The sequence below is a fragment of the Dermacentor albipictus genome, chromosome 3, assembly GCF_038994185.2.
Source record: "Dermacentor albipictus isolate Rhodes 1998 colony chromosome 3, USDA_Dalb.pri_finalv2, whole genome shotgun sequence".
NCBI classification, from domain to species: domain Eukaryota; kingdom Metazoa; phylum Arthropoda; class Arachnida; order Ixodida; family Ixodidae; genus Dermacentor; species Dermacentor albipictus.
The window spans coordinates 24912798-24924963 of NC_091823.1; the positions used below are offsets into that span (position 1 = coordinate 24912798).

Here is a 12166-nt window from a genome sequence, read left to right on the forward strand (position 1 = left end):
AGTTCAGGGCGTTGCCGTAGGGATTGGCGATTAAGTTGTGCTGTTGAAGGCAACAGAAGGACAGAAAGTCCAATAGCAGACTTCATTTGTTCTTTGTGTAATGAGAATGTCAATCAATCAATCAATCAATCAATCAATCAAAGGTGTTTATTTAAGTGCCCAGGAACAACCTCAAGGGTATTGGTGCTGGCGCACTCGGCAAGAAGAATGCACAGGGAGAACAATGCAAGCTCACACACACACATACACATGCGTGCACACATAAAAGAATAATTTCGCGAATACAGATTTTAACAGAGCATAAAATGCGTTCGCGAAGAAAACCCAAAGCAATAGTGGAGAAACAGGAAAAAGGATTACAGAATGATGCAACACACAACAGATATGAGAGCTTTGTTCAGTTATTGAAATTCCTCTGCAACTCCTTTAAGGAAAATACTAAAATTAGGCATGAAGATATCCAGGCACTCTGAATGGGCGGTATATATCACCTGCACTCTAGATAGAGGGTCACAATAATCTGAAGGCCGAAAGGCGCGCTGTTTCCTTGTGCCTTTCTGCGGAATTTAATAGCGCACATTAGAAAGCAAGTGCGAGCAGCATATATTTCCGTGTATTTTTTTTTGTGTGTGTGTGTGTGAAGGAAAAGAACATCCGATCTGTTGCGTCTACACGTGAGGGTAACATGAGTGTCCGTGTTAGCTCTATGGAGATGGAAGGCTCTTGACAGAATCGACGTTTAAATATACATGTGAACTTTTTTTTCGCGTTTTACGATAAGTTCACAATTTGACCTACAAGTGCCGCCCCAAACCACGGAGGCGTACTCAAGAATTGGCAGGCATGCGCTTTTATATAACGCTACAAATGGCCCACATTGTTTGAAGTTCCTCGTAGCCCGACGTGCTGTGCCGAGCGTTCGAAGTGCACGTGGCCTCGCCTGTTGAGCGTGGGGCGAGAAACTCGTAGAGCTATCGAAGTGCACTGCAAGGTCCTTCATTCCCTGAGCTCTTGGCAGGAGAGCGTCTTTAAAGCTATAGGGAAATAAAGTCTTGTTAGTCTTCCACGTGAAGCTTACAACTTTCGTTTTTGATGCATTTATGATCAGCTTGTTTTCAGCGCACCATGACGCAAAATTTGCAATGTCCTTCTGAAGATCGGAGCAATGATTAACATATTTTACCGCCTTAAGAAGTTTCGCGTCTTTAGCATATAACAGAATTGAGGAGCTTTGAATGGCTGTCGAGAAACGTCGTTAATAAACAGCGAGTAAACAAGACGGCCCAGGACAGACCCTTAAGGAACTCCACTTGTAAGCGCATGAAGTTCTGACGACTGACCATTTACGTTAACGTAGTAGTACCGCTCGCGTAGGTAGCTTCTTATCAGCGCTGTGACAGAGGGGAATAATAATAATAATAATAATTATTATTATTATTATTATTATTATTATTATTATTATTATTATTATAAATTGTTTATTTAACGTGCCCAAAAACAACCCTAGTGCGTGAACGCTTGCGCACAGTTAAAAGGGAATTATAAATAGAAATAGAAATACAGGAAAAGAAACATGATATAGAAAATGACAATTATAAAAAGGTACAGTTTAGAATCAACCAAAACCAAGGTGAGTATCACAACATAAAGACGGAGAAAAACGTGAACTATGGGTGAAAGTAAATAAAAGTAACTTAATGAATTCAACCTTTAGATTATGTGCAAAAGAAAAACCATGAGGTCTATATATTGGCGCACAAATAATCTAACGAAAAGATAATATGCAGATTTAAAGAACGGATGCAAAGGCATGGGGATGTGAGGTAGAAAAATATAAGAGGAAAAGATGCATGTAACAGAAAAGCTGAAAATGTATTAAATCTTATTATTATTATTATTATTATTATTATTATTATTATTATTATTATTATTATTATTATTATTATTATTATTATTATTATTATTATTATTATTATTATTATTATTATTATTATTATTATTTGCCGAGTGCGCCAGCACCAAGACGCTCGAGGTTGTTCCTGGGTACCTTAATCAATGAACATTATTGATTGATTAATTAATTAATTATTTGGAAACGCCTCATCTTCGCGCAATTGAGAGCTTAGTTAACTAAAGACCGTAAATGACATCGGTACAGACGCAAACACATAGACAAAAAAACCAAGACTAGTTGCATCACGCACTATACTAAGTCATGTCACACGTATACTGAGTTCCAAACACGTACGCGAGGCCACGTTGTGGTCCGAGATGTACAAGCGCACAGGATAGGAAAATAAATAAATACATATTACACGCACTGCGAGAGAACACCTCACTGCCTGTTCACCTTCGCGCATCTTGAAGTATTCGTCAACTGATCCTAATTTCTACCTGATATACAGGGTGTCCCAACTATTATGCACGAAGAGTTAAATATATGCAAATTCTCCGTAGCTGGACAGAACCAAGGTAATGTTGTTTGCCGTCACTTGAAGATACTCTGAATATTTCTTTTTGCATTCCGCCTAGTTATATAATTCGTCTTAATCAATTGATCAACTTCTAAAATATGATTAGATAAAAAGGGTGAATGAGAAAGTTGTATAACAAGACCAAAAACTCCCGCTACAGCTTTCTGTTGCTCAGTACGCGCTACATAAGTGTTTTTCCAATCGTGAAAGAATCCCGTGAATACACGCAAAATACCTCGAGCGGCCAGTGGCGCGGCAATTTTGCGCGCATTCGCGTGCGTACGCCGTCTACCTTGGAAGTATAGTCACGGACAGGTGTAAAACTTAGGCGAGCCGGGATGGCTGGTCGTTTCACGTGTGCTGTCTACCCACGCGCCTATATAGCATTGGAGGTCGCTTAACCTCAAGTTTCGGAGACGCGTCAAAGCGAGTGTCAGCACGGCGCGTTCGCTTCCCGAGGCCAGCATTGTGACAGCCATTGTTCAGGTTCCTCGAGCGAGATCTGTGCACGTTTGGCTGTGCGCCCATGACGCCATGCCTGTTAATTTCATTGGTAAGTGAATGTTTAGTGCAATTTGTACAGCAAATAAAACGAAGGGCCTTACTTCGAGTAGTTGTCCAATACTTTGCATGGCTATTAATGCTTAGCTTTTTCGGTCTAAACAGTCCCTTTTAATTCCTTGTTTTGTTTTTGCCTTGCGAGCTCTTAGCACAAGTAAATTCACAATACCACAAGTCCTATTTTCCCGAAAGAAGTTAGCACCTTCCTCGGCTGGCACCAGATGGTTAGCGGAAGACTGTTTTAAGTTCCTGACCTTACCCAAGACCTGCAGCAGTTAGACAACGGCTCATGTAACGATCTTTACACAACACGGAGCCAGGCTAAACATGAGGCTAATGCCGCCGTGTTGACCTACCAGCACGCCCGCATCGCATCTTTCTGTAGACATCACACTATACACTTTTTAGTCTCTTTCCTCTATTTTTGATGTTCCCTTTTCCCAGTGCAAAAGTAGCAGGTCAGAAGGTTCAGGCTGAGCTCTCTGCCTTTATTAAATTTTTTTTCTGTCTATGGAACATGGAAAGGTCGATGAAGTTGTTTCTATCTCTCTCACTTCAGCCTTTCCTTTACGCACATTCTCACTTGGAAAACGGCAAGCACCTTCATATTCATTGCACTAAGTATGAATAAAAGCCTAATATTTATTCCGCTGATTTCAGATGATATTCACGTACTTCTTTGAACCGCAAAACGAGGCAGCGTTGGCTCACTTCCTCATCTTCCTCTATTTCTCTCGCTACTTCTTCATCGGCTGGATTGTCAAGGTGAGTGCTATTCTGGCCCGTCATTGCCACCTGTCTAAAGCATAAGCACTGCACACGAAGCGATGCTTACATCTTTCGCCGATGCATGGAAGGCAGCATAGAAAATATTACGCGACTGTTTGCGACTGTCTTTACTTTTTTTAATGACAGTATTGCTAAATGACTAATATTGAATGTACGAATTTTGCTTGTCAAGTCAGCTGTTGTGCTTTAGACGCAAACATTACACTAATATTGTGCAGCTCTCTGCTTCTTGCGCACGCTACTGCAAAACACTTAACATAATAGTCCGCTTAGCGTATTTCGAACCGCCGGCTGTAAAATCCACGTGACTACCGATTTCACTCTTCTGGTTGTGAAACGGTATGTGCCTGCATTCTACGCCGGCTGATATATGGTTTTGTGTAGGCGTATATTTGCATTATGGAGCAAATTTTTTATTCCATCGTAAATGTAGATTGCTGCATGTTATGTTCAGATAGACGGCTCTCCGTTAGTCAGTGGTGGCGTTTCACTATAACAAAGAACAAACTAACGATAATTTTTTTAGTTATCAATTATAAACATTGCAAGAACAAGTGCAGTTACCTCAGGGGTGAGGCAACACCTCTATCTCTCTGTCTGTTTCTCTCTCTCTCTCTCTCTCTATACATATATATATATATATATATATATATATATATATATATATATATATATATATATATATATCGTTGCTTTTGTATTTTTGATCCCCAGAAGCACAGACAAAAACAAAAGTCAAGGTTTACACACAAAAGCGAAACAAACTTCGTTGGAGACGTAAACTGAGTCGGTTACACTTAAACCGAAGCATATTAAAACATAAACGGAAAACTGCGAGCTGTTGTCATGCAGCTCACCTTCTTGTTTTTATACTTTGAGTTTTGTGCTTGCGTCGCTATGCTTCAAAATCCCGTTTCGTCTTCCGCTATAGTTAAGTGGAATTATAAGTGCTTTTCTACATCATGTTCTTTCTTTGTTGCGTCTCCGTACTTTTGTATCGCTCCCCATGGGCACCAATTAGGGTCAGCTTTCGCATTGTCAAGCGAGTTGGCGACACCGAATAAGTTTCGTCGCTCTAAATCAAGCTGAAGCCGCTTTTCCTACGCACAAGCTTTCATTTCAATGGAGCTCTGAGTGTGAAAAAAAAACTACGTTGACACGAGTTCCATACCCTCAGACATCACACGTGGGTATGCTTCGCCTGCCGCGGTTGCTCAGTGACTTAGGCGTTGCGCTGCTGAGCACGAGGCCGCGGGATACAAGCCCGGCTACAGCGGCCGCATTTCGATGAGGGCGAAACGCAAAAACGCCTGTGTACCGTGCATTGGATTCAGGTAAAAGAACCACAGGCGGTCGAAATTACTCCGGAGTCCGTCACAATGGTGTGCCTCATAATCATATCGTGCTTTTGGCACTTATAACGTCGGAATTTATATTTTTTTTATTTGGGGGAGGGGGGGGTGGAGTATGCATATTGCTTCAGTCGATAATAGAGTGGGCATGCAGTTGAGCAGAACTTTTCACTCTGGAGGGCACAGACGCTGTATTACAACCTTAGGATGTATTCTGTCAGAATTTCTCTACTTTGGCTCATAACTTGAATTTATATATTACAATTCATTTGAGCCTTTAAAAGTATTTACCTTGGAACAAGTGCGAAGAATTCAAATGACGTATCCGGCAGTTCACGAAGGCGACAATACGTTGTTCACGAAGTGGCGCCGCGGGCAGAATCCACTGCAAAAAAACTTGCAATGAGTCTAAAGCCTTCTTTTCACAAGCTTTGTACATCAAACGTTGTTTCGAATAGCGTCGTGTTCAAAGTAGACATGTCTAAACGCCGAGCGCACATGATCAGTACTTGTAATGCGATAGGCAGACTGCACCGTAGCGCACTGTGCTGTAGCAAATGACTGTCCCCAGAGGTGGAGACGTCGCCAAGTGCCCTGGGAGTACCGTGCCTTCTGGGGTCGGGTCTGCGGGTACGCGAAGCAGAAGGAGCGCCACGTGGGAGAGAAAATCGTGAGCCGCATGTCAGCTGCGCTTCTCTTGACAAATCGTCTTTCTTGCGCCAAGCGGAGAGCGTAACGACCTGCCTCGCGGGATTGCGTGCCTCGCGGCCCGTGGTCGGCGCGCGCGTCGCTTCTCGAAGAGCGGGCATCGCGACGGGCTGCGCACGGCAACGCCTCCTCGTTGCAACGTCGCAGTGCCGTTCAATGCGGCGAATGCTGCTACCGGAATGTCCAAATGCATGAAATCAGATGCTTTCCAGATACTTGTAACAACAAGCAACGAGGAAGAAAGACACCAGTGTCGCGTCTGGATATGTGTGCTTCTCAAACCTTCTGTATACGTTCCTATTGACCATAATCTACTTTCCGAACTGTCATAAGTATATCGAGGACAGTCACAAAGAAGAGACAAGACAATCACTTGCAACCGCGATAGCGCGCTTTGACCAAAGACCTCTCACAGAGGAACTCATTTTCAGATACCGCCATCATAAGCCATCGCAGCAGAGGGCGACGAGGGCACTGTTGCGGTTCTTGAGGGCGACAGAACTGGACAGGCGACTGTAGCCTGAACAGATGTTGATAGTGCTACAAGTGTCAGTGTGCTGTGCGATGACAGTGTTCGGTGACAGTGACCGATTGTGATTGTGTGTCTATGCTCCTTCCTTTCCTTATCTCTACTTTGTTTCCACTTTACCTCCCCCTCCCCTCTCTCCCCAGCGTAGGGTAGCCAACCGGATTTTTTTTCTCTGGTTAACCTCCCTGCCTTTCCCCTTTCCTCTCTCTCTCTCTCTCTCTCTCTCTCTCTCTCTCTCTCTCTCTCTCTCCGAACTGTCATAGCACAGACTAAGAGCTCGCCTTGGACGAAACAATTGCAGTGCCTTCAGCAAGGATCTTTGCCACGATGCTGCTTATTCTTCAGGAAAAAGATAACGTGAGACTGTCCTCCTCGTACTTTTCCCAACTGCACCAACAACAAACTCTTCCGAGGAGGTGTACAGCACAGGACTCGTGCGGCCACTGAACTATCATACATTCTTTTCTTTACTTCTTCGTATAACGTTAAGAAGAAAGCTGTGCATTGCAAACTGAATATCCATATGCGAGGACTGCATGCCGCTTCATCTGAACACACTGCCGTCATAAGAAGAGCCTGTAGCTGGGGGTTTATACATTGCTCAGTGCAACCACGCGAGCCAGACGACTTAGAGTTACGATATACCTTTAGCGAGCGCCGCACGGACTTATCGCAACTGCAGCTGACATGTCGCTTCTTACTTCGTGCGTTCAAGTTCCCGTTACCCGCCGCTGAAACTAACTGGCTATGACGCTCTTCTGTAGAGCACGGAGTCGCAGGCTCGATTCCAAATCGCGGGCTCGTGGTTGCGATGCACGCCGTAATGCAACAACGCTTCAGGTGGCCACAATTTACGCCCGCAGCCCTCCATTACAACATCATTCATGAATAAATAAAGCCCGCTGCGCAACTTCGAGAGGTTAAATCTCACATCGAATTCAATTCCATGTTAAGGCAAGAAAGAAACGGCAGTTTTTTGTCCCTTACTCAGAAACAGGTACCAACTATCAATAATCTCTCCCACTCTGCGTCCGCTGCAGCAAGACATCCCTAGCTGCGCGTCGATGGTCGTGGATGCTGATGCCTGTTAACATGCATTGTAGCACACCTGAGCATGTCCAAGTGCACCCGTGTAGTCACTGAACACAATACACGTACAGAGAATGAGCAGCCCAATTCGTTGTTGCTTCTGTAGTTGAACATGTGTCATGGCTTCAGGAGCGGAAGTACTACAATGATTGCTCCTCTACCTTATTTTTTTCATTTATTTACAGGGTACCTACATCGCCATAAATGCATTACGTAGGGGGGAACAAAATATAACCAGTAATACAGGAAAGCTTTTGGACAGATATACTCACAAACAGAAGCACTACAATAGCTTTTAGAGAAAGGCATACAAGCAATGTGAAATAAACGGGTTTCAAGATATATAACACATGCATTTGTTTTACAAGAGCGCCGTCACAGCATAGAATAGAATAGTTAGTTATTTGACACGTTTACTATATCATTTGATAAACTGTTCCATTGTCTAATTGATTTGGGGAAGAAAGAGTAGTAAAAAGTGTTTGTTCTGCAGTTATAGGCTGAGATCTTTTTGTTATCACAGCGAGTCGATATGTAATCTGGTTCCAGGAGATAGTTATAGCGATTGATACCTGTCTGACTGTTATATATTCGGTGCAATAATTTGAGCCTTAACTTCTGCCTACGCATATGTAGTAGATCCCATCCTAAAGTGGCCTTCATTTCGGAAACGCTAGAGTACGGGCTGTAATTATTGCAAACAAACCTTACTGATTGGTTCTGTAGTTTTTCCAGTCTATTAATGAGGTGATCTTGATAGGGATTCCATATTACACAAGCATAACCAAGTATTGTTCTGACATATAAGAAGTATAAAGTTTCTTTTTTAACTTCGCGTGTTGCCTGTTTAAAATTTCTGCGAATAAAATGTAACATCCTACTAGCTTTTGCAACGGCAGTGTCAATCTGTTTATGCCAAGTGAGTGATTCGTTGAAATAAACTCCTAAATGCTTCTATTCCGACTGTATGTCGATAAGTGTGCGATTGATGTTATATCGGTGCTGAAATTGGATAATTTTCTGGAGAAACTTATGCTACTGCACTTTTTTTTATTTTTAAATTCATGTTCCATTTTTACACCAGATCACTATCTTATCTAAATCTGTTTGCAATCTATCTAGGTTGTCTTCAGTGGTAATTTCTCTGTAAATCACACAGTCATCAGCAAATAGTTTTATGGGTGATGTAATTAGTTCGACAATGTCATTTATGTAGATTAAAAATAACAAGGGGCCCAGTACGCTTCCCTGAGGAACGCCCGAAAAAACAGTTATTGGTGATAGAGAGAGACAGAGAGAGAAACGTTTATTAAACGAAACAGTGTCCTGAGCGAGGCGGGTATATTATGTAATTTATGTATCTTCATAAGACAAGCAAATGCTCTGGAAAAGTCAAAGACATAAGTTACTAACATTTCCAGTACCATAAAATAAATAAATAAATAAATAAATAAATAAATAAATTCAACCAATCCATCACCCGGCTTACTTGTGGTGGTGAGATTATATATTGCATCCACGCATATGTGTGCTGCATATATAAGAATTAACGGAGAACCCTGGGAAGGGCCCTGAAACGATTTTGACTCGTTTAGGCGAGTGCGCAGACTGGTTAGGGGAAGGAAACGCGAACATCCTAGACTAATTAGCGCAAGCAATGTAAGTTACGGACATGTTTTCAATATTTCGCATCCCTGGCAATCTAAGCGATCGATACCGATACATCGCCATGCTTTCTCTCCAGCCCGTGCGTGACAGGAAAAAGGGCGTTTTCTCCTGCCTAGGCGACGTAAACAATAACGCGCCCATTGTAGACGCAGCTCCGCCTTGCATATACAATGGGTGCGTCATTGTCAGTCATGTGAATGACCTCGCTGCCTCTGATGCGGCCTCACATACGCCAAAGTGCACACGTGTGTGCGTGCGTGAGAGGAATGGAGTAAAGCGTTTATAAATGAAAGCTGGACTGCGTGCAATACGTGTCGGGCAGTATAATGAAGGGTGGACTGGGCAGGAAGAACGCGATAAATGCTGCGAACAGGGCAATGACGGCGGCTGCTCGTAGGGCACAGTGTGCCTGCCACCATACGATCAGGTCTAGGGAAAGAAATCCAGTGGCGATGTAGCGGTAAATGCGGGAGAAATGCGTTGGTATTACGTCGCACCTCATTGAGATCCCGGGTCCATGATTTAAACCGTGTTCGTTGCAAACTGTTCAGGAGCTCACTCGGTACACGTCCTGCCTCTTTGAGCCGCCTGTTGGCGTTGAATGACCTTCCTGTCCCTTGTGCTGCGCTAATCATCTATCATCTTGTAAATAAACCAATGCCATCCATTACAGAACACACACACACACACACACACACACACACACACACACACACACGCACGCACGCACGCACGCACGCACGCACGCACACGCACGCACGCGCACACACGCGCACACACACACACACACGCACGCGCACACACACACACACACACACACACACACACACACACACACACACACACACACACGCACGCGCACGCGCACGCACACGCACACGCACACGCACACGCACACGCACACACACACACACACACACACACACACACACACACGCACGCACGCACGCACACTTTTCACTTTCCTAACGTTCACGCAAAAATATTGGGGCGAAACAATATCTTGCCTGACGCGAGAGATACCTACGCCAAGTTCTCCTGCACTGTGTTTTGACAGCAATGCCCTGTATTCTTCCCCTCAAAGGCGTTGGCGTACCAGCGCACATTTCTAATGGCAGCAGGCGTGTGAAGGGGAGTCTACTGTAGTGATCATTTCACGGTTCAGAATGCGCCAGTGCTGCACCTGAGCTTAGCGTCAAGCTTGCGATCGCCACACTGACGACATTGAACACGTCGGAATGAAGAAAGCTTATAGTAAGAAATGCGGGAATGTTACCGCCCAAGCATATACGTCGATCGTAGACAACAGCCGCGTCACCGGGCAATCTGATGCCTAGAGTTCGCGGAATAACCACAGTCGCGCCGAAGTTTTTTTTGAAGAAGATGAAGAAGAAAAAGAAGAAGAAGACAACTAACTGCTTTAGAGAATGGTAATTTTAAATAGGTGCAGCACTTACTATATAGCTGTACTACAATAAATTTTTCATAATCTGAAATTTTTATTGTAATGCAGCTATAGGAAAATTTTAAAGAAAAGTGTTTTGCTTGAGCTATGCTCTGCGTTTTATAAGCTAGCCAATGTCTTTAAGCGCGACAAATGGCGTTTCCACAAGAGACGCTTCGACAATAAGACACTTTCTGCTCTGAGACAGCGTCCTGGACGTGCGCTTGGTGGCTTAGTTTTCTGTGCCACCATACTTCAGTTCTGCGCTCTTCATTTCTTCTAATCCCCCCCTCACGTACACGCCCTATATCCCATAGAAGGATATTGCAGTTTCCTTGATAAAATTGCTCAGCCCAAAAGCATTCTCCTCTCGCGAGAAAAAGAACGAGCAAAGCGTTACACATTGCTGACGTCACCGTGATGCACCGACCACTCACGTTGCTCGCACGGGCATGCGTACCGTCGACGGCAATGCTGATCGACCCGCCCTCCAACGAAGTCCGGAGAAACAAAGTTTTGGCTGACAGGGACGCTTTCCATCAACCTCTTCTACTTTCTTTACTTAAATTGAGTTTCCAACAGTTGCTGCTCCCTTCGCACTGGCGGAAAACGCAAGAGTGGAGTGCTGCACTGAAGGGCAACAAAAAAAATTAAATAAGAACGCTGCGAACCCATCAGCCCCTTGTACTTGTTTCAAGCCCTAGTGGAGATAGCAGCAGCGATGAACGCTTGGAGCTCGAAGAGGTAACGAGGTTCGTAGTAACGTTGTTACCGCGGAGTCCGCCGCCGCCGCCGTTGCCGCGATGTGTTACACTAAACGGTGCCATCGGAGCGAGTAAAGGTGGCTGCAAACCTAGCTGTGTTCCCGCCACGCAAGTCCCGCAAAAATGTTTGCCGCCCTTACACCTCGGCACGCTGGAGATCGGTGGTGACTCACGCAGGCCGCCTAAATTCTAAAGCTCAACGCCCATCCACGAACTGCCATTCCATGCCAGTGACTCGGTTCACTGCCACTGGCTCAAAGAGAAATCGCCCTGCTTTGTCTGGTGGCCGCTGCATTCCTAACGTTTTCAGGGAGGAAATACGCGTACATTTCCACCGTGTTCTCAGTCTGATAGCCGGAATTAATGTGTAACATATCGCAGGCTTCTCTGGCGTGAACGCTATGCACCGAAAAAATGCATGACAGCGATGCAATTTCTAGGAACATTCACGCTGCATTATTGTAGCGCCTAAAGCTGATTTATGCAAGTTTACTGATGAAAATCTCAGATATTGCTCGACAACACCTCTAACACGTACCTTCCCCTTTCTCGTGGCTTCGCATAATGAGCGTAGAGAAAATTATACAGTATCATCTGGTATTCCCTAAGGCAGGCGTTATTATGCAGTACGCTTCTGCTTATTCGTCTAGTCACGAGGAACTGCTAGGCGGCATAGTTTGTAAAATCCCCTACTCCCACCGAAGCCGCGCATGTTCTCCTAGTACCCACGCCACTAAACGGTGGCTGGATAGCACCGAAGCCCGTTGGGAGCGCTTGGCGGTTACGCC

The 12166-nt window shown here is 44.4% G+C and overlaps 2 protein-coding genes across 6 annotated transcripts in view; one reads left to right on the plus strand and one right to left on the minus strand.

Moving 5' to 3' along the window:
• LOC135903876 (uncharacterized) overlaps positions 1–12166 on the minus strand; it is a 367982-nt gene that overhangs the window by 294389 nt on the left and 61427 nt on the right. Inside the window, exon 3 of one of the 4 annotated variants that reach the window (XM_070535228.1) lies at positions 5468–5561. The exons of the other annotated variants lie outside the window; for them this stretch is intronic. The gene's annotated coding sequence lies outside the window, so the exon portion shown is untranslated. The remainder of the gene's footprint in view (positions 1–5467; positions 5562–12166) is intronic. 4 annotated transcript variants of the gene reach the window in all.
• The window catches only part of LOC135903874 (nuclear speckle splicing regulatory protein 1-like), an 84857-nt gene that overhangs the window by 23086 nt on the left and 49605 nt on the right, over positions 1–12166 (plus strand). For both annotated transcript variants that reach the window (XM_065434295.1, XM_065434296.1), the window contains exon 5: positions 3696–3800. In XM_065434295.1, coding sequence (XP_065290367.1) covers positions 3696–3800 — 105 coding nt within the window. The remainder of the gene's footprint in view (positions 1–3695; positions 3801–12166) is intronic.